Consider the following 23,254-nt stretch of genomic DNA (forward strand, 5'->3'; position numbering starts at 1 on the left):
CACAAAGGGAGGTCAATTGATCTAGGTTCTATTCCTGACACGGCTTCTGCCTGCCTGCATGACCTTGAAAAGGCACACAGCCTGTTTTCCCATTCTGTAAAATGGTATGATGATATCCATCAATATATTTTAAGTGCCGAGTATCACGATCTTTTACTGGACCAACTTCTGTTGGTGAGAGACACAAGTTGGTCCAATAAAAGCTATTACTTCACCCACCAATCTGGCTACAACAACACTTCACACAAGTATTATTATGTAAGACATTGTCTCATAATATCAGAACATAGGGACGGTCAATGAAAAGGTGGCAAATTCAAAATCCATAGAAGGATATGTATTTTTCACACAATGTGTGAATAAACTGTGGAACTCACTGCCACAAGATGTCATTGAAGCCTAAAACTCAGCAAAAAGGATGCAAAAAAGGACTGGATATTTATATGGATAACAAGAATATCCAGAGTTACAATAATTAATGCTGATGAATTTTGGAAGAGAGATATTAAACCTCATGCTTCAGGGTTTAAACACAAACTCCAATGCTTAGTGTCACCTAATCCTTAACCGGATGGCAGATTATCCCACACAGATTTAGTGCAAGATGGGTTTTTTGCACCTTCCTGTGATGCATCTGGTGCTGGCCACTGTTAGCAGTGGGACACTGGAAAGATGGACCTCGGCTCCGAATCAATCAGTGTACCTGTTCCTATGTTATGGAACGTACTCACAAGGATGTGCAGAAATCTTACAGAGTTCTTCAAGGAAAGACTTCACATAGGACTGCTTAAGGACATTTTGGGGTGTTGTAGTTTATCTTTACAACACCCCAGTAGGGTAGACAGAGACCTAACATCCCAATGGCACTGACAGCCTACAGAAAACAAAGGTGACGCCTGCTGCAATGACTGAGCTCATTAAGCCTTGACAGTCAGCAGGGCATTGTCCTGCTTACTAACAACAACAATCCTTTCTCCTCGTGGGAGTGGGAAGACAAATTCTTACGAAGCTGGGCATGTTCATTCTGTCCTCAGTAATTGATTTTTTAACTCTCCTCTCTGGGAGGGCAGAACCTTTCACTAGCGATGATGCATCTGGAGACACAGAAGGGACAAAACATGTATGTTTTGGGACTTGTTTATTTGATCTAGTTTCTGAAAAAGCCAGCTGAGTGCACTAGAGACAGAGGGGAAAGGCCAAAAGATTATGGCTTTCTGGCAGACAAGTTTGTGTGCAAAGCCTTGTGGCTACAGTAAATTGTGACAACCATCTGCTTGAGCTCTAGGTACATTGAAGCAAAATAGCGATTCCTGCCCTAACTGTGGTTTCCCAAAAAGGAAGTTTTACAACAGAGAAAGTTCAATGTAAAGAAGAACAAAGTTTGCTTTGACTTTAGGAATATATATTGTCCTTCATTGGAAGGCACCCTTTGTAACATGGGAATTGAAAAATAGACAGAACAGGTGGGTACTGGGTGAAACAAGACCAGACTTTGTGATAACTACAGGTCATTTCTCCCACCTTCTTCTTGCCAGGATGCTGCCATGCCTTCAGCTCCTGTTAACTTTGGCGTACTTGCCGCCGAATTGCCACTGAAACCGTGGGACCGGCCGCCAGAGGACCTCCCGCAGGCATGCCACCGGAGGCTGCCTGATTGCCGCCTTCACAGCAACTGACACGCCGGCCCCCGCGGCTTGCCACCCCAGGCATGCACTTATGGCGCTGGTGCCTGGAGCCGCCGCTAAGCTGCAGGCACGCAGCACCTCACAAGCACTAAGCACGTTGCAGGACCAGGACCATTGTTAATTATAACATAAGTATCAAATGGAAGATTTAAAATGAAAGGGAAGACCTGACAGATTTATAGCTCCAGACACATAATTATAAGAGGAACATTGCTAAATCAATGGGCAGGCAAGATGGTCTAGGCTAGTAGGCTGAGCATGGTGCTGGGAGCTAGTCAAATCTTGTGTTCTAATCCCAGATTGACACTGATTTGCTGTGTGACCTCATGCGAATGTATCCACATCTTCCTAGTTTCCCCAGATACAAAATGGGGATAATACTTACTTACCTCACAGGAATGCTACCAGCATTAAATACTGTTGGGAAAGAGCTTTGAAGATTAAAAGCATGATATAAAATGCAAAGTATTATTATTATTAATATTATGGTAGCACCTAGAGACTCCAGTTGAAATCAGGGCCCCATTAGGCAATTGACAAACTCTTGGTAAGAGAAAGTCCCTGCTTCTGAGAATTTTCAGTCTAAATATACAAAACAGACAAAGGGTGGGAAAAATGATTTTATAGGTGGGGAACAGAGATATTATGTGACATGCCTAAAGCCTAAGTATATACTGTCATTCCCATGTGACTGCAATCTGTACAGGTGCTTCCAACAGCAGAAAGTTTAAAAGAGGAGATGGTTGAGTAGTCTGCATATTGCCACCAAACTGCAAAGAACACTTGCCATATTAAAGGGTCCAATCCTGCGAGATGTTGTGCTACTTTGCCTCCTGCATAAAGCAGTGGGAATTGTGGGTATTCAGCACCTTTCAGGATCAGACCCCACTTTCAGGTTAGCTTTTAAAACTTCAGAAACCTTCATTCCAATTGTTTGAACCAAATGAGAAAGATTTACAAAGGGAAAAAGTAGTAACTGGGTTGGGTTGGAGAGATAGAGTCTTTACAATCTAGATCCTTATTTCAGATGCTTTTATGTTCAGTCCTCGGTGCAATTTTACCAGTATAGCCAAAGCAGATGAGAGGTTACATGTGGCTTAAGAGCAATTAAAATGGATTTATTAACAAAATCAAAATCTATGGGTGGGGGGGATTAGCACTATCCAGTGTGCATGCATGCGCTCCCCCCTCCTCCACCCCCATCCCCCCACACACCCTTCTTTTCAGAGGTGCTGAACACCTGAAGCTCTCATTAACCATACTGGACATGTGGGTGGTCAAACCCATATTATATACCCATTTATACCTTTGGGGGGGGGATATATGACTGGGGCATAAAGACTCACCAGAAGCCCTGGATAGAACTGGAGTGAAAAGAAATCTCTAATGTTCATTTAGAAACATGCAATTGAGGTATGGCAGGAATTTGGGGGGGTGGGGGGGAATCTATTTTGCTTTTCCTTGTATCTGGTTTCTTCAATACAGGGCAGGCTCTTATTCCCCTTGCTACAAAGGTGGCACATCAGGATATTAGAGCAAAAGCAGGCATCTAAAGAGAAGGTCAGCTGATAAAACAAGGGACACTGATGCCAACAGCACAAATTAAAAGGTACTATGAACTTCCTTCCCTTGCCTTCCTGTTCCACTTCCAGATAGGACATTTTGTTATGACTTAGAACTAACAGATAATTAGGGGAGCACTCATTATTATATGATGCCTTATTGAACTGAAAAATGAGGAAGTGTTTACTTAAATGTTAGATGCTATTATTGTAGGGCTCGGTCTTCCCATGTACCGAGCCCCCACAAATCCCATTGAAGTAAAGGGAAGACAAGAGTGCTCACCTCCACAGGAACGCTCAGCACCTTGCAGGATAGAACCTTGCAAAGCAGCAAATCTGCTAAATGATCCCTAAGCATATTGGACCCAATCCTGCTCTTACAAGAGTTAATGGTAATATGCCCATTGACTTCAGTGGGAGTAGGAGCAGGCCCATTGGCTCATGGGAGAAGGCCACTAACAATTCTGAACCCAAGTATTGCTAGAAAAAGGAAGTGTGAGCTGAAGTAGTTCCTATGGAGCACTTCTGAAGTCACTGCAGTCTGGGATGACGATAAAATGAAGAGTCATTCCCATCCAACCCACTTGCAGAGATACCTAGCACAGAGCTTGCTACCCCAGTTCCAAAACTCTCTGGGCTTGATTCTTCATTCTGTCCAGTCTTCCGAGTTCAATCTCCGTTGGGACTACGATAATACAAATAATGATAATGTAAGAGAGCTCAGGTAAATTTGGGTCTAAAAATGAGTCATATAACCCTCCAAATGAGAACACGTGCAAAGTTAGTTATGAAACCTAGATTCAATTGGAAGTGACTAAAACATACCCTAATAACGATTTTTTTATTCCCGGTGACTACAATAGGATTTCCACATCCATAGCAACAACAGGATACGGCCCATTATTTTGCAATAAATGAGCACTAATTGAAGCGTAAAATGTATCTATTGAGCTAAATACCTTGGTCATATAAAATGTAATGTCTACCACACTGATAAAATAAGTTTTGAGAATTTAATAATTGATTAGTGTTTAACGTACCATAACTGTAATACCCAATCTAATTTAAATATGCATTTGGGAACCTTAAAAAGTGTTACCAGTATATTCATAGATCCATTTCTTGTTTTTAAACTATCCTATAATACCTTAAAGATGTGGAAACTGTATCCTTAATGCTTTATTCCCTTTGAAATAAACATGTCACAACGTTACCTTTTTCTCTTACTCTATGAATTTTAAACATTTAGAATGGTATAAATAAGCTTTTTTTAAAAGCAATATATCGTTTGTGGAACTCACTGACTTAAGATGGGATGGAGGTAAATAGCTTACCAAGTTTCTTTAAAAGAATTATACATTGATCTGAACAAGAATACCATCTGCAGTTACACTGACTGTGCCAGAGTCACAAAGGGACTTCAGCATTGCAAAGCAGAGCATCACACCGCCTACTGTTTAGAGACCTAGAAAATCACTGGGATTCACAGAGCCTGGAGCAGGCACAAGGCTCCCTGTACAATGAATGGGGAAAGAGAGATGCCTAACAATGGGATTCACAAAAGCCAGCACAGTGAGTTAGGAGCTGCCTAAGCTAGCCAATGGGAGATGCTGTGGCGAGAGGTACATCCTAAGCCCTGCTCCTCTCAGGGAGTCAGGTGTTTAAAGTTAGGTTCCTTTCTCCCCTCTGCTTGAAGGGGAGAAAGGATTTGAACATGGGTCTCCCACATCCTAAGTGAATGGCCTAACCACTGGGCTAAAAGTTAGATGGTAGGCACCACCTCTGCCTCCTCTTGCAAAGGGATTTTGAATGGCATGCAATCTGGTAGGTAGCCTATGAACATGCCTGCAAAATTGAGCCCCACAGATGCCCTTCCTATCTTCCCCTGCTTTGTGAATCACACCGGGGCTTAGACATCTTGGTGACTAGAGTGAGGCATCAGTGCAAATGCCCAGAGGCAGAAACATAGGCATCTAGGGAACTTTTAGCCTGAAAATTTAGGTGCCAAGTAGGTTTTTAGGTGCCTACTGGGTTAGGAGCAGGAGTTTTGTGAATGCCAGTGGCACCTAAATGTTGGACTTAGGTATCTAAGTCCCTCTGTGACTTTAGCCCCCTGTATGTAAGTGATAAGATATCACAGTGCCTATGCTTGAAGACAAAGCTGATCACCAGAGCAGATCAGAAAGTGGATTCCCACTTCTGATAAAATATAACAAAGAGAGATGCCATTGGAGGGTCTGCTGCCTCCATAACCAGTGCTAGAAACAGGGTATTCATCTATGGATCATTGGTCTTTTCCGGTATGACAAATCTAAACTCTTATAATGCTAAGTCTGACTGCTGCCTATTTCCGAGACTGCATCTTTTTTTTTTTTTTTTTTTTTTTGCTTTGCTTTGTTTTGATTAAAGTGTTTATACCAAGGAGGTTTTAAAAATGGTTCCTGCCTTTTCCCAGAAACAAGCACAGTTGCATAGACAAGAAAGAGGAAGATCCAAATTCCGATCTCATTTATGCAGTGCAAGTCCAGAATAAACTCCACTGAGATCAGAACATCAAATCAGGATCTGGCTCCTAACCAGAACCACGGTACAGGAATTTCTTTCTGAAACTTGCTTATGAGTAGCAGTCAGGCAGTCAGAGAGTTAACAGGGCTGGACACGTAAGTTGATCTGTCAGTGAGTAACATACATAGTTGTTATGTTAAAGTTTTCAACAGGATTGCAATTTGTGGAGAGAGAAAGAGCTCTTATCTCTTGAGCTGTGCAGAGCTGATTTTGCCTTGGAAGGGGCACAAAAAGCAAGGTTAGTGATACTTAAAGAATTAGCAACCTGCTCTAGTTTCCTTTTGGGGCAGACATCTTCAAACACAAGCTTAACAAATGAAGTTATGCTGTTTATAATGTTCCTTGTCCATGGAGAAATGTTCCGGTATATATTGATCAGGATTACTAGGCAAAGTATCCTACAAAATCTTTGTATTTAATGTGGCACGGGTACCACACTGGATTTTCAGAGAGCAGGTTTCAGGGTGGGCAATATTTGTTTCAGCATCGGAGGGGAAATGATTCCTGGTAAATAGGATCTTGTTAGGTTTCTTTTGCACACACACACACACACACACACACTTCTGTGTGTTACAGAACTGTACTTGTTTTCACAAGCCATAACTTGAATCCAAAAATGTATCCATATTTCAGTGTAAACCAACATATAATTGTAAAAGGAGCTAAACAGGTTGAGTGACTTTACATTGTGGAAGGGAATAATGACTTCTGAGGCTGTTTTGGATAACCGAAGCAACTAGTCTAGGTGAAGATGAAATTGCAGAGCTCCTTAACTAAAGTAATACTAAACTCCTTAACTAAAGTCTCTCTTCAAGGTACAAGAATTAGGTTTGTATTTGGGTGACTTTTTTTATATAGAATTGCTGCCAAAACTAGTAGAAAGAAAGCTAATTAGGAAAGATGTTAAAAATGAAACAGTGTGGGTGTGTGTGGGATTGTGTGTAACTAAACTGCTGTGTTAAGATTGAACATATTTACTCTCGACTCTATGGGATATTTACCAGAGGATCTCCGCTCCTGATCTGGTTGAAGTATTGTTATACTATTCTTAATTAACATTAGAATAGACTGCAAGGCATTACAATCAAGTTTTCCTACAGTACATGTGAGAAGGAATGTTCCTGTCTTGATTGAGTTGCCCTGCTTTGGGTCACAGGCATGAATTAGTATGGTTGCTTCAATCTGAGCTACAGTTATTTATCTACCCTGACGAACAGAAGCTTGGTCTCTCCTGCAACAGACTTGAGCTTGAATACAATTCTTCTCACTAGTACTGAATCACAAATGACTCACTTCAAACTTGGATGTGAGAGCAAAGTATACATTTGCAAATTGGCTCGTGAGGCATTGCTTTGCAATGTAGGTGGGATAGGTTTCATACTGTAGCAGTCAAGTTCTGTTCTTTTTTCTCCCCTCCTCCTCTCTTTTCCTTCATGCAGGATGGTTTTCTGAGTTCAGGATTTCAGTGTCGTTTTTGAAGGTACTGAAGCAACTGCTACCCAATGCTCTGGTGAATGTATCATGTGGACTTTCCTGGCCTCACGTGAGACTGAAGTTCTTCACTAAAGATGGACGATTTTGCTTTACTTGACCTGTTGGAATGTCCTGTGTGCTTTGAAAAGCTAGATGTCACGGCCAAGGTGCTACCATGCCAGCATACCTTCTGCAAGCCTTGTCTACAGGGGATACTGAAATCCCAAAATGAGTTGAGGTGCCCAGAGTGCAGAACTCTAGTCTACTGCAGTATTGAAGAGTTACCATCCAACTTGCTTCTAATTCGCTTACTGGACGGTGTCAGATATGGACAAAATGTTACGAGGTTTGGCTCAATCCAAAGATCTCGGGTCCTGACCTCTCCTGCCTCAATCAGGAGAGACAGGGGAGATCCAAGAGGTTTACAACTTAATCAGTACAGGCTGGCACCAAATCCCAGGATCCATATGGAAGGGGTAAGGAGAGTCCATGTTTCTTAATATCTTCATAGGCAGAAAAAGTTGCATCATTATGTGTCAAGAACTATGAAAACCTTCATGTTAGTAACACTGCAGAAATATTTAAAAATAGGAGAGATTTATTCACTTGATTACAAATCTGCCTGCTGTCTCCCTGTAATATTTGGCTATTTTGAGTTGATCTCTGCAGTAACAACATCAAATCTCAAGCTTATCAAAAAATAACTTGTCTTTCTGAAAATCAGGTTGCAAAAATTTCAAGAAAACAATTTTCATCGTGAGTTTTCTGGTGCTTGCTAGTTTCAGTTGGGCCAGAAATATTGTGTGCTCTGACTTGCAGATGATATTTTGGTACATATATCTCCCGTCCGAGATTAACTCGGGAAATGCAGAATCATGGAAGTTAGAGATTGAAACGTGTTTTCATTTTATCCATTGACTGAGACTGGTCTTTTTTTTCTCTTCAGTGATTTTACCAGTCTAATTTTAGAAGTCCTAAGTGGCTTTTGCCATAAGAGCAGTTTTTTCTTATATATTCAACTCATGTTATTTGACCTTTTGAATAGGTTTGTTTCTGTCTGAATTTGGTGTAAAGGTTGACATTAGGTTTTATTTTATCTGCACAGGATTCCTGTCCCTAACTTGTCATCGCTTCGATTCTTAGGCACTCCTCATATAATGCTCATCTAAATTCTTTTCATAATACTCGAGAACAAAGAGTTGTGAAGGCAGAGGGTATCTGGGTAGAATGATTGTCAGAGATATGAATTTACAAATGTATATACAGTGAAGAAACACACACTTGCATGTGCATAGTGTTTATGTAACATTTATGTACAAGCATATTTCTGTATACATTTAGAACCGGGTACAGTTTGTTATACTGTACCCTATATAAGTACAATTTGGTAGATGCATCCCATTGAATCTCATAACCTCTATTGAGTTAGAAACTCTTCTTGCATGTGTGGCACTTTAAAAAATGATCTTTTCAGAATGAATCTCAGATTTTTCTCTTAGTGTGAGAAAATGTGACATTGTTGTTCAAGAAGTTTATGCACTGGACCTCCTCCTGATGTGGCCACCAAAGACCTGTGCTGTTCAGGGGAATGGATGGCTGTTGTTATCAGCCAATGGTTCAAATCCAGCACAGTTTGGTGGTAGTGATCCAGAATGCCTACTCCCTGGCAGCTGTTGGGTGGTGTATGAGAAATATGTTGTATCTTCATTCCAATTTCCAATGGACTAATGTGGCACAGTGACATTAATGGCCTCCCGTTGCAGCCTTAACCAAGAGTCTGAATTTCCCTCAGTTATAGAAGTCTGATTCTTTAAGGTCAGGGTTGACATACATCACAGGGACAGGATGGGTAAGTGTGCATTACCGCTGTGTGTTCTTGACCTGGTCTGTAGTAAATGAAGGGCTAGTGGTTCCAAGACTGTCAATCCACAACCTTTCATCAGCCCTAAATTCATACGATAAATAAGTAAATAAATAAATACATACACACATACAGAGGAGGGAAATTAGAAGACTGGCCTCCATTATTATATTGTTACATTCATCATGAATGCTGCAGCAAATGAAATTTTACAATTGTTTGGTCACTTGCAATCTCCTTGTGACAGTAAAAAGTGAAAGGTAAGGGTTGCTCAACACCAGATTCTTTGCAAAAAAAAGGGAAGACATTTTATAAGCTGCAAATCCCACTGGAGAGCATTAACAGACTTGGTAGCCTATCTTTGGATATTATTGTAATCCCAATGGGGTTATTAAGCGAGCACACTGGCCTTATCACTGCCAGTAGTCGTCTTTCATTTTCATTCCGTTAGGTCGCTGTCCAGATAAGAAACCAGAACCAGTCAGCATGGAGGAAATCAATCACCTAGTACTCTTGCACACATACCTGTTTTGCCACAAAATATATTTAACCCAGATCAGGCAAATTCTGGCTGCAACTCAAACCCAGTCCCAACCATCATAGACTAATCACAATCCAAAGGGCCCAAACTGCAATATTCATAGTAAGAACAGGAGTACTTGTGGCACCTTAGAGACTAACAAATTTGCATATATGCATCCGAAGAAGTGGGCTGTAGTCCACGAAAGCTTATGCTCTAATAAATTTGTTAGTCTCTAAGGTGCCACAAGTACTCCTGTTCTTTCTGCGGATACAGACTAACACGGTTGCTACTCTGAAATATTCATAGTGTGATTCATTAAGTGGAAGGTAAATACCATAAAAAAATCAATCTCTTGCTATTTACTTTATCATTTCATTCTGTAAATTATTGTATGAGTGAACGCAGGGCAAGAGTTAGTTAGTCTTAGGGACTCTAAGTTCTCTAGCCACGGAACAAATACATCAGATAGTGTATGTGCAAACTTCCTTTGACAATATCCAAATCTGTGTTCCTCACCCCAGAGAACACCGCATGGGTATTTTAACCTCCATCACCATGTAACCCTTGGCTGCTGTATTAAAGCTGCCAATGAGAGAGACAATCAGTGGCATGGCCAATGATGGGTTTTCCAATATAAAATAGCTCCCCACTAGGAGCTGGAATTAAATCACTCATTTATTTCAGAGAGGCTACTAGTCACTTATCAAATAGCAGTCGTTTTCAGTCACTATCATTATGGGCTGAATTTGCACCTTGAGGTGAAAAGTTTCATAATTTATCCTGTTCAGAACCCTTGTGTCATCCAGCCCCCATTCAAAAGCTTAATTCCTTTTTATGATCATCTTACTCTTTTTTCTCTGTGTGCTTTAGGTTTTACTTAGCATTCAGGACAAGTAAAAACTTGTTACTGATCTTGTGCAGTGGTGTCATTCAGCTATTTTCTGCTACCAAAAACAGTTACGATCAAATTATCCTTGGGAATCAGAATAGCTGCTTAGACTATTTCCCTGCTGGCTAGAGAAGAGTCCTAGACAACAGGATTGTGATGTTCTGTACGTTGCTCTGGCACTGCCTCACTGAGTAAGACTGAGGAAGTCACCATGCCTTAGTCTACCCATCTGGGAAAAGGGTAGAACAACATATTATACAAGAGTGCTGTAAAGCTTAATTCATTCATATTATAAAGCACTTTGATATCCTCAGCAGCAATGTGCTACAGAATGGAACATGTTTTGGTAGCTCAGTATATATAGAGCAGTGACATATTTCCTTAGCTGCTGTACCGGGTCATTCACACACACACACACACACACACACATATACACCCCTAATTGAACCAGCCCTTCGTGACAAGAAGCTGTTGCCTCTAAGACGGTAACAATTAACCTCAGGTGTGCTTATAGTGTAAAAATTCAAGACTAAGAAATGATGGCTGATCTTGAGTCTACATCATGGGAGTATTTGAGTTTATGTCCTCTAATCACCAAGATATATCACACTAATCTGAGACCTCCATAAAAATGTATGTGAATGTTGCCCCTGTTGTGAACATAGCTATATAGAGAGAAATGGTTTTCTGGTTAAGCAGATTGGGAGGAAGGATAGTCTTCTGGCAACAGTACAAGAGTAGCAATCTGGAGGTCATTTCTGTTCTCCCATCTGTAGAATGGTGATAATTACCTAGCTCAGAGGTACTGTATATTGTAAAGCACTTTAAGACCTTGGGCTAGAACAGGGGTCGGCAACCTTTCAGAAGTGGTGTGCCGAGTCTTCATTTATTCACTCTGATTTAAGGTTTCGCGTGCCAGTCATACATTTTAACATTTTTAGAAGGTCTCTTTCTATAAGTCTATAATATAGAACTAAACTATTGTTGTATGTAAAGTAAATAAGGTTTTTAAAATCTTTAAGGAGCTTCATTTAAAATTAAATTAAAATGCAGAGCCCCCCGACCAGTGGCCAGGACCCGGGCAGTGTGAGTGCCACTGAAAATCCGCTTGCGTGCCGCCTTCGGCACGCATGCTGTAAGTTTCCTAACCCTGGGCTAGAAGTTGCTAAAGGAGCCTGTTCCAATGCCCACTGAAGTAACGGGGAGTCGTTCCATGGGCTTTGGATCAAGCCTTAGATGTGACTAGCATTATTATTATATAGCTAGGATGGAGGAATTTTGAAAGACAGTAGCCTGGTCTCTTGGGTATTTTTAGATCTCATAGCTGTAGAAGAACAAGTTTGAACTTCTGAGATGATTTCCCTCTCCCCTGACCCTCTCCAGCAGCTTTCCTAATGTTCTTGAAATGACTTGATTACAAAAAAATACCAGTTTAACGAAAAGTAATGAAAACCTCTGGGAAGATGCAGAGAAATCTCTTGAAGCCTATTGATTTTTAGCTCATTGTTTGCATTCAGATGAACTGTAACAATGATTCAAACGGGTGACTCTTCTCAGTTTAAAATTGCAGAAAAACAAGCTATTGGAGCCTGTGATAAAGAGTAATCTAGTCCTAGGAGACAACCCACCCACTACCTTCTCGCCAGTGAAATTTCCCATTTGGTGCAGAGTAACACGTGAGGCTGCCCTGGCCATTCTACAAGATTTTTTTTTTAAAAAGAACTCCTAAAGAATCTTTATTAACATTTTAACCTTCCCCACCCCTCCTCTCTCCTGCCCCTGCCACATATACACAAGGAGAGAAACCACCCGCCTACACACCTCTTCTGTCATTCCATATCCTTCCCAACACCTCCCCAATCGTATTTAATCCTTTCCTCCATAAGCACCAGGCAGACTCGACACAGTCCTGCAGTATAATAAACAACTGTCTTCCAAGCAACCTGCTTATGGGCTAGAACTGTGAGAATAGTTTTGCACATTGTAAAATTAGAGGAATTCACCTCAGCATTGTTTTTACAGTGGAGGTCGGGGTGAGCCAGACATCCTTGGGGCACATTCAGTAGGTGCAGTTAGAATTTCTGAGACGGTAGCTCTTGAGGGAGAGTGGAGAACATTATTTTATTTTAAAATGTTGCTCATTTGGGGCATGAGTCAAAGGCTCCCATCAAAATGAATGAGCTTGGGATCAGGCCCTGAGATAGGATCTCAATGAGCATCTCATTTTGGTGAGGATTTTAGTGGGGACAGCTACGATAGTTCATCACAAGGCTAACATCGGTCACTTGCTTGTGTGTGCACGGATGCAGTGTCTATGTATGACTGTAGTAGTGAAGATCGGTGATGCTCAATGGAAGTCGTCTCCCTTCCCTGCCATGGGAAGCTGTGCATCAGCCTCAAGCTACTTCCTCTTACAAGGCTAATAAAATAATCTACTCTGTTCCACGCCTCACTGCATCTGAGATGTGTCATGAAAGGCAGAATAGGGAACACATTTTTCTTCCACTTAGGAAGCCATCCTACAAACATACCCCCCTTTAACACTATGGAGCTGAGCGAGATGGAAAGAGCTTAGAGCTGGGCACAAGAAGACCGTTTGCTTGGATTCTCAACTCCTGGCAAGAAGCCTCTTGTTGCCACTGATACTCAGCAAGCTGTTGCTCTTCAGCCTCTTGAGCTCAGGAGAAGTGTCCATGAAGCCAAAAAACTAAAACAAATCCCATCACCACAGAGCAAGCAAAGAATTCAAACCATTCCAAGCGCAAAGTGCATACGAGCCTCAGCAGAGCTGCTGAAATAATGTTATCTAGAGACAGACCGTAGCCAAGAATTTCACAGCCAGAGCCAAACTCCTACAAAGGGAAAGGGTATTTTATAGTTCCAGCGTATCTCTACATATTTTTTACCTTGTGGTACCTAAATCATTTTTATCCATGCTCTGCACATGTGAATACAATGTAGTATGTTGTGTGTATGTATATATATATATATATATATGACACACATATGTGAATCATTATACAAACACCATGGAAGTGCAGCCCACCATGGAAGTGCAGCCACTTCTGAAGTGGAGGACACAGGCAATTTAATAGTGCACCATTTATTGTTCAAGAGCCAGGGGCAGGAAGAATTTTTGCAAAGGAAACCAGGGCAAACCTCAACTGTTACAAAGAGTGCCATGAGATCTTTAATGCCTATGCAGAAGGCATAAGATTTTTGCTTTTAAAAGTGTTATCTGAAAGATCCCCACACAATAAACTGCATGGGACTCAATCTAACAGAGGGCTAAAGGATTTGCTGGGAACTGAATGCTAGGGAGTGTAAATAATTTAATCTGGATCCTTTAGACTGTTAAAAACCATCCTCTCCATGTGCAATATAAGGTTACTTTCTAGGTGAGGGCATACTTCACAGCTCAGGGGGAAAGCTACAGTGTGGATACAAACTAAATAAAATACATTTTTGACAGTCGTGAGAAGCATGAAAAGTTTCTGCGTGGAGCACTATGCATGAAGCTTCCATGGTCCTCCAAAGTGTAGCAGGGCCAAACTGTACCCCAGACACAGATATCTTGTTCATGAATCATGCCACTAAACTGCTATTTGGGCGATGAACATTATAGTGCAAGGAAAGTACAGGGGAAAAAACAGAGCCAGGCAAAAATATCCAGAGAATATGAACATCTGCCCTTAGAAACACAGAAAATACTAGTCCGCCTAAGGCCTATGTTCTTGTCTCAGTGCATGAACAGGAGGAGAACACACACACACACACACACACACACACACTCCACACACAGCATTTTATGAGAGATAGACAGATGCCTCCTCTATTGAGATAAAAATACAATATACTCCAACGTCGCCACCTTCACACTGAGTCCTATATATAGTGACTATGCCTTGCTATTCTCTTCTCTTCTGAAATCATCTGCAACTCCTTTTGGAATTGACAGACAGGATTTACTTTGCCAGCTCTTTTAAAGCTATAATGTCCAACATTCTTTGCATTGGCACCCAGGATTCCAGAAAGAGGAGACAAGTGCAGCAGGAAACAAATTATTGACCCATTGCACTACTTAGCTTTCCTCTCCTTGCATTCTGCACCTTTCCAGTCTCAGGAATGACCTAACAATACGAGGCAAAATCCTGTCCCTACTAATTAGAGTCAGGTTGGGCTTGGAAGGGAAAGGAGTGGATAAATGCTGAGCATGCATTAGGAACAAGAGCTTTCCTACCAATGCACACTGACTCAGGGTGAGGCACACACTGCTGTTTCTTTTAAATGAAGGACCATTTTCTCCATGGCTAGCAGCTACTGCAGGCAGTGGTATATGTGCTGCTCACTTGGGGGGCCCGTTCATGCCACGCTGGCTGCCATACCATGTCCCATTGTCCACCAGCTGAGATGAAGTCAGTTCTCTTTCCATTCCTGGGGCTGGGCTGTGCTGCTGGAAAAGGATGCAACCTATGCCCCAAGTCAGGATTTGCCTTATGGTGACCAGAACAGCATAGGGTATCCTACGGTGTCATCAGTTAGGAGGTCCAGGGAACCAATGTTCCTCCCCCATAGGGTGACCAGGTGTCCCGATTTTATAGGGACAGTCCCAATATTTGTGGCTTTTTCTTATATAGGCTCCTACTACCCCCCACCTTCGTCCCGATTTTTCACACTTGCTGTCTGGTCACCCTACTCCCCCACAAGGCTTTTGCACTTCCTCAAAGTTCCATAGGCTGCTGAGCAGAGGGGCGGGGCATGGCCTGACACCTTTAAGCAGTGGTCCTGTAACAAATTAATACAGCTGCGACTAGAGCCGTGTGATTTCAGCACCAGTGACATTTGATCTGACCACCCCTCCATATGGATGGAGGGGCAGCGGGGCCAAATTTCATGGAGTGGTGTTGCCACCTCGCCCATGGGATCTGTTCCTGAATGGCAGAGCACAGAAGAGTCCATTGAGAACTTGACCCCTGGTAGCACCGGCTTATGCACAATGTGGTTAAGAGACGGGAGATTCCCCTACTGAGGGAGAACTGTGGTCCCTACAGGAGGTGTAGAGGAAACTGGAATTCCCCCACCCCGCCAAAAAAAATCTGAATTGGCGCCACTGGTATCCTACATGTGACTTGACTAATGATTTCCCTACTGCCAGAACAAATAATGCACTTTGCACTGTGCACCCTCTGTGCATCACAACATTGTTTGCCCCCACCCCTCCTCAGATGGTCTTAGTGTGGTAATTACTGCCTATTGGAATTAGAAAGCAATTCACTGAAATGCAGAGAGCCTGACAATATGAACAGTAAAAGAGGTTAGCCCTAGAGACACAGCAGGCTTTCAAGAGGCAGCACTGTGTGCTACGTTTTAAGGTCTCTATATGTCTCCTGCTAGCCCATGAAAAATATAGTTACCAGTGTTTACAAGGGGACATCAAAACTTTCAGTCATTTTTATTAGAGGGGAGCACAAACCAAAACCACAGCTAAAAACACTCTCAGTGAAGAGGATTTTAGCTCTGAATTGTGCAGCATTAGGAACGCACTAAAAAGGCCACTCATGTAAGAACTTGAGAAGAAAATTTAATCTTGGAGCAGGAGAAAGGAAGAAGCACACAAATTCACCTAAAAATGTGAGTAGGGATTAGCGGGCTCAGTATGGGGGAACTGAATGACATTTTCTGGCCTGTGTTATACAGAAGGTCAGACTAAATGATTTCATGGTCCCTTCTGGCCTTAAAAAAAAAAAATCTATGAATCTACTAATCGCTTACCTAGTTAGAAACCTCTAATCCAGCTTTGCTGGGTGATGATGAGCAAGAACCACACTCGTGATGCAGAGAGTGAACCAAATAACTACAGGGAGAAAAAGGTTCCCACACCTGAACCCATCTGTCAGTAACTTGGAAAGACTGCAGAGATATTTATCCCTGATCCATTACAGCTCACCCTACACGCTTGTTCAAGCAATTGGTAGGGGAACAAAAATGACTATACATGAGCCAATTTGTGCTTCATGCAAGCTCTCAGCTGTTTCCCATCCCACAACATGAGTGCAGTTCTGACTTGGGCATGCGTGGAGAGAGCGACACATAGCATGCACGGGTTTGCAATAAATTAATCAGGTATAAGAAAGAAAAGAGGTTGGATTAGGGTAGGGCCGTGCACTGACAAATAGCAAAATGACCTGCCCTAAATCTCAGAAGCTGGTTTCCCTGGTTTTACAAAATTAGGTCCTGAATAGCAAAACACACCCCAAAAAAAGTGTTTTAATTTGTTACCAAGGCAATGAGTCAGACTCAGATGGCAAGTCAGGAATAGAATAACCCAGGCTTTCGGCAGTGTGCTATGTTCATCTATTAAATACTGCAGTTGGAGGCATGGATGGGGAAAATCTTAGACTCTTTTATTCTCCTATCAAATATTCCACACAGGTGGTTGGTTGGGTTTGTGATCACAGAGTTCAAGTCAAATGGATTGATTTTGTAATTTTCATTGCTGGAGGAAAGGGGAAAGAAAAGGCAGATTCATGGGTCAGTTTTGCTTTTAGCCTCGAGTTATTCTAAAAGATGATCTGAGAGGTCTGAGGCTAGTTCTTGACAGGAAGAACACTGATTCATTGCTTCAATTTTAAACTCTTCTCTTGGTCTCCTTCAGTTCTCCTCCTCGCTAAGAAAACTATAGCATTTGCAGTTAAATGTTGGCTTTTGTTTTGTAGTTATTATTTATGAGGCATTCACACCAAAAGATGCTCCCTTAGCAGGCACTTTGAGTAGCATTGATACAGTCTTCCATATATATAGGTAGCAGAATGAGACAGCTACATACTATCCTTCCCCAGCATCAGACTAGCACACAAAGAATCTAGTGAGAGAAGAGAAGAACTTCGGAGAGTGATCTTGGCAGCAGTGTCAGGCTGCATACTCACCATCATTAGGGACCAAAATGATGGGCCTGGTCTCTTCTCCTTTAAGAGAGTTGGGAATGTCTTTGTGATCTTCCAAATGGTTCCATCGCTGCTTGACCTACTACATGCATTGGTTATCTAGACACATACTGCCATCTTTTTGGCAGCCCTACCTGTCTATGAGCAGTATCATCTTCCTTCCCTTGTTCAAGTACCATATAAGGCACAAACATGTCATCTAGATTATGCAGGCCACTCCGCTAGACTCAAAGTCTCTAGGCACCTACTCTGTGATGAAAATTCCCACCCAGCTTGTCACAGTACTTACTGAGGGCCTGGTCAAGAGTGCATGCAGCCAAGAGACCATGTAGAGCAGAGATAGTCAATTATTTTTTGCCAAGGTCCACATTTCTTGGTCAAGGTATAGCAACAGTCCAGACTCCACAGAAAATAATACAAAAAAACACAACAACAACAACGATAAGTAAATAAAAAGATTTTGGGGTCTATTTGAAAGCATCTGGTGGTCCGGATTTGGTCCGGGGTCTATCAGTTGACCACCCCTTATGTAGAGTATGAACATCAAGGTCTTCCTGTTGTTGTTGCGTCTGGGTCTGGTGGACCCAGTCATTCACATCAAAATGGCTGCCCTCCTGGAGTTCCAAGCTGATGGTTAGAAGCATGTGCCATCATTAACAATATTCTGCTCTGAATTAACTTGCAGAAATAAATCACATGCTGCAGTTCCTATGAAGAGAGAGTTTGGGGCCCTGTGCAACGATTCTTACAATGGTGACAAGAGACCTTTCAGATGATTCCCTTTTCCACTTGACCCCTCTGAACAAAATCTCTGGGGTTTTGCACGTTGGCCAATTTTCTACTCTGCAGAGGTTCTGAGTAGCCCATGCCGTGGGATTTCATACCTTCCATGGGCAAAGACCTGGACAGGAGGACCCAATAAATCTTTTCCATATGTAATTCCTATGACTACAAGGGTAACCAGCTTTCCTGCTAGTGGAGCATTAGTATATGATCACCTCTAGTGATTGCTACTGCTATAAGCAAACTATCAAATGTCCAACCCCTAAAAGACCAGTCACCCATTCAAACAGTTACTCAACACTGCTGCCCCTAACATTTTCCTTCCCTCGGTGATAGGCTCAATGATCAATTTGCCGTACTCTAGCAATTTAAGGATACTGATGGCTACAGAGCCAAGCAATCAGATTCTTAAATCAGAGGAACAGAAGCAAAATACAAATTTCCCATTGCTACTGACAATAATCCTGGGTGAGGATTAAACTGTGGTTCTAAAGTACAAAGAATCAGGATTGAAGATGTTGAGTGAGGGCTGGCACATTTTATTTCTGATGCCATTTAAAAATCATGACACACTATTTAAACAATGTCCCAGATTGCTGACACATTGGTGGGGGAAAAAATCCAATAGCAAAAACCATGAATGGAACAGCTGTAAAAGGTTTGATGCAGAGGCTACAGCTCACACATGCCTGTTGTAGCTACCACCAGCAGCAAATATACTGTGCCTCCCATAAGCTACAGGACCAAGATGATACATACTGCTGACAAATTCTTCCCCCTACTTCCTCCCTCCACCTCCCCAAGAAAGAAGATAGGATGATTTATTCAAACCTGTCCCTAATCCATCTTCACCTTTTCCTACCACCTACATAACATAGTATGCACAAAAGAATTTGTAACCATCAAATGAAGCCAGATTCCGATATAATCCCTGAATTATACTTTGTTTTGACATTAATTCTGCCTATCTCAAAATTTCAGATACAGTAATACTTAATATGGTAATGTCATCATCCTGACCTGTTGTGCGGTATTACTGTGCACTGTTAAATAGCTGATGTGTTCCACCCCCAGGATGGGTGCATTTCAGTAATGAGTCATGTAATTTCAGGGTGTAAAATGCTTTGAGATCCTTTGCAATAAAAGGGGCAAAGTATTATCTTTAATCATTTTTTCTGCACTGTTTCAGTCACGACCCCTCCCCAGTAAATAGTCACAACAATACACCCAATTCACAAAATGATGTACGTGTGGGTGTGGTTGTGTATCGAATGCAAATTAGGGAAGTGCTCTGATCAACATTGGTGAAGCACCATTGGCTGACGTGGAGGCTCACAGCTGCAGCAGAGTAGAAATTAGCCCAGTGAGCATAATTTACATGCTCTTTACTTTACATTACATGCTTTTAGATACTACTTTTGGTTGCTTTCCTTGATATCTTTCTTCAGTCTGTTACACCCCCTTACACCTGGTTTCTGACCAATTTACACCCAATGGGTAAATTAGGCCAGTGTTTTCCATACTTTGCTAAATCTACATCACTTACATCACCAACTTCCACATGAGTTGCATCCACTCCCACCAGGTCTGAACATGGCTCATTCATTAACTTGAGCCACAAAGCAGCTTTCACCGAACGTCTAAAATGAATGAGGAGAAAAGAAGGCAGATTTGGTGAATGCTATGCAAGTACTTTCACAGGGCATGGTTTTATTCTCCCTGGTGTAAAAACAGGCTGCTGGGGAGATGCTAACATTCCTCCTGAGGGGAGAAGTAATGCAAAAACTACCCAACTGTCTGAATTCACAGAACATAATTATATGAAGAGATTGAAATGACAAGTTTGATGGTTTTGTTCTATGTGACAAGGCTGACGTTAATGCTGTTAAAAAGAAGAAAAACAGAATTGTAATGGTAATGAACTTACCTTCAAATGGTTCCTTTCAACGAGTTGGATCCAAAGAGCTCTGGAAACTTTGTGAAGTGATTGTACAAACTCTATAGATGTAGGAATCACTTCTCCCGCCTTTGAAATTCTGTCCCCTTTGGGACATACTATTAAATGGGGGTAGCAATGGAGATTTAAGTTAGTTATTGAAATGGAGTTTCTATTGCTTGTCTTTCTTCTCAGAAGGATGGAAGTCAATACAGCAATAAAAACCTGCCTTCTATTTCTATGTGGTTCTAGCACTATACGAGGATGCTAGAGACCTGGATTCAGTTCCCAGATCTGCTACAGGCTTCCTGTGTGACTTTAGGCAAGTCTGTTAATGTCTGTTCCCCATCTATAACAACACTTCTTCCCCCACCCCCTTTGTCTCACTTGCCTTTCCAGATTGTAACTTCTTCTGGGAAGCAACTTTCTGCTACCATGTGTTTGTACAGCACCTAGCCAATGAGACTGTGATATTGGTTGAGGCCTCTAGGGGCTACAGTAATATAAATCATAATAATGACTGATAGCAGCAAAGTCATTGTAAATGAGAATTGTTAGATTGGGTATTTGTTTCAGAGCTTAAGCTTCCAATTTTGGCACACATTCGACATGTATATTTGTATCTGATATTTTCATTTGCGTAACAGAATAGTCTGTCTGCACACTGCCAGAATTCAAGTACACATAGTACAAGTACCATGTATGTTTCAAACCATGCCATGTCTTCACTTCTTACATGTAAGAGAAGCAAAATGATGTGCACTACCACTTGAACAGCAAAAAATCCATAATAATAGTGAGGTGATTGAAGCAGTATGAAGCCATGTCTACACTAGGAGCAGAATAGAAATCCTGATACCAGCAACGTTCCTAGTGTGGATGCAGCTATAACAGCAAAGTTGCACTTTGTTCCAGAAGAGCAAAGCAACCCTTCACAAATGGAACAAGCTATTCCTGTAAAAGTGAAGTTTTGCTGGTACCTGTATAGCTGTGTCTACAGTAGGGACCACACCTATGTCAGTCAGGGATAACAACACTTCATGCCCAACCAAAATAACTATGCTGGCAAAAGTCTGGAGTGTAGAGTTGGCCTAAGTAAACGTTTGCTATCAAAGAAGTGCAATAGTGGGAGAATTTAAGACAAAGGCTAGGGTAGACACAACCCAAGCCAGCAAGTTATCTGTAATAAGCCTATAATCGTGCCAAGTTGCAGTCCTGAAACTTCAATGACAGCTTCACTTATCTGTTAAAAAGTTAAGTAGGTCCGGCAAGATATAATATGCTTCCCTGGTCTCAAACAATGGGAGTTTGTACGTTATTGCATAGCGTGCACAATGATTCGGAATTGAGAAGTCTTCATGCTTGTGCGTGTCACAGAGGTTGAAAGGAAAGGGAATATGGCTAAAATGAGATACATTTATAAGAGAAAGGGTCAACAGATCATCCTATTCATATCTATACTGGCTACTCCTTGTCTTTTGTTTTAAAGGGGAACTTAGTGCAGGTGAGATACGATGGATTGACCAAACTAGAAACAGTTTAGCTAACTGAAATGGGTACAACATGTGCAGCATGAGCACAGATTGTGTGCTTGAAATATAATCTACAGAAACCACTTCTAGAGATGAGTAGATAGCTCACTGTCTTGAGTCACCCTTTGTCTCGCTAATGAGACTGAAAACAATTCTGAAAACCTTTAACTCAGATAAACAGACCTTTGCAGTCAATAGGCCTACTCATCTGACTCAGGACTGCTCAGGTGATTACAGGTTGACAGGATTGAAACCAAGGCTGTGTCTACACTTAAAGTGCCACAGTGGCAAAGCTACAGTGCTGCAGCTGTAGCGCTTCAGTGTAGCCACTTACTACAGCAAGAGGAGGGGTTCTCCCATTGCCAGAGGTAATCCACCTCCCTGAGATGTGGTAGCTAGCTTGGCAGAAGAATTCTTCTGTTGACTTAGTGCTGTCTACACCAGCAGCTGGGTCAGCTTAACTATGTCACTCAGGGGTGTGGATTTTTCACACCCATGAGCAACGTAACTGGGTTGACTTACCTTTGAGTATTGACCTGGCCCAAGATTGTAAATTGTGGTGGTGGGTTAGTGATGGGGCCTCCTGTCTATTATGGTCAACCCATTCATTTCACATAGGCCACCCAAAACCCGATAGCTGTCAGTGGCCTGTGGTCACTACTAAACTTCACTCAGACCAGCCCTCAAGGAGGTGAAAACTACTGAGCAAAATCATGCAAAGCAATCTTAATTGAAGGTGAAGTCAGGCAAAACTCACCCACTTGGTTGTATCTAGTTTCATGTTTAACTAAAAATGGAGTTTTGTTCACTGAAAGAGTAGTTGAGGGTTCAAGACCCCTCTGGTGTCTCTAGGCCTTTGGCAGGCCGTGGGCCTTATGAAATGCTCTGGTGGACCATGTATAGCTGTACGTTGGGCACCACTGTCTTAGGCAATGAAGACAAGTCCTTTTTTTTTTTTCCAGAAATGTCACTTTTGCACCTTTTAAGAGTTTGCTTTTATGATAAGGAGAAGTAACTGGTGCAGCAGAGTTGCAGCTCCCCCTTTTTCACATGTTGACACTGATCCTCAGTCTTTACTCCTCTGTGGCTTTTCAGGGAGTGGGAGGAGGATGTTCTTTCAAAAACCTCAGTATAGTTTGAACACTTGACTAAACTTTGTTCAGACTTTCGATGGAGCACAAGGCACAGAACCAGTCTAGAGGAGTTAGGGACAAGTGGGCTTAAATTTCACATGCTTCCATTAGGAATGGGTCTGAACAGAAACTATGGATCCAAACACTTCTGAACATTGGGGTGTTCAAAATACAGATCTGGATTATAGATTTTGGCCCATCTCTAACTGATGTCAGGGCAGCATAGGATGGGACCAAGGGGCAATGGCGCCAAAGAGAATTAAACAAATATTTACAAACTGAAACAAAAGCCTCCAGTGGGCAAGAAGTCAATTTGGAAGATCTCCAGATTTGGGTTTCTTTTTCCTAGCGATGAATACCTTGTTCCT

The 23,254-nt window shown here is 41.9% G+C and overlaps 1 protein-coding gene across 2 annotated transcripts in view; it reads left to right on the forward strand.

Annotated features, from left to right (window-relative positions):
• Window positions 1-5,986: 5,986 nt before the first annotated feature.
• SH3RF2 (SH3 domain containing ring finger 2) overlaps window positions 5,987-23,254 on the forward strand; it is an 81,227-nt gene continuing 63,959 nt past the window's right edge. For both annotated transcript variants that reach the window (XM_054038300.1, XM_054038301.1), the window contains exons 1-2: window positions 5,987-6,050; window positions 7,252-7,761. In XM_054038300.1, the coding sequence (XP_053894275.1) occupies window positions 7,381-7,761 (381 nt within the window). In that variant the 5' untranslated portion in view covers window positions 5,987-6,050; window positions 7,252-7,380. The remainder of the gene's footprint in view (window positions 6,051-7,251; window positions 7,762-23,254) is intronic.

This window comes from Malaclemys terrapin, chromosome 8 (genome assembly GCF_027887155.1).
Source record: "Malaclemys terrapin pileata isolate rMalTer1 chromosome 8, rMalTer1.hap1, whole genome shotgun sequence".
NCBI lineage: Eukaryota > Metazoa > Chordata > Testudines > Emydidae > Malaclemys > Malaclemys terrapin.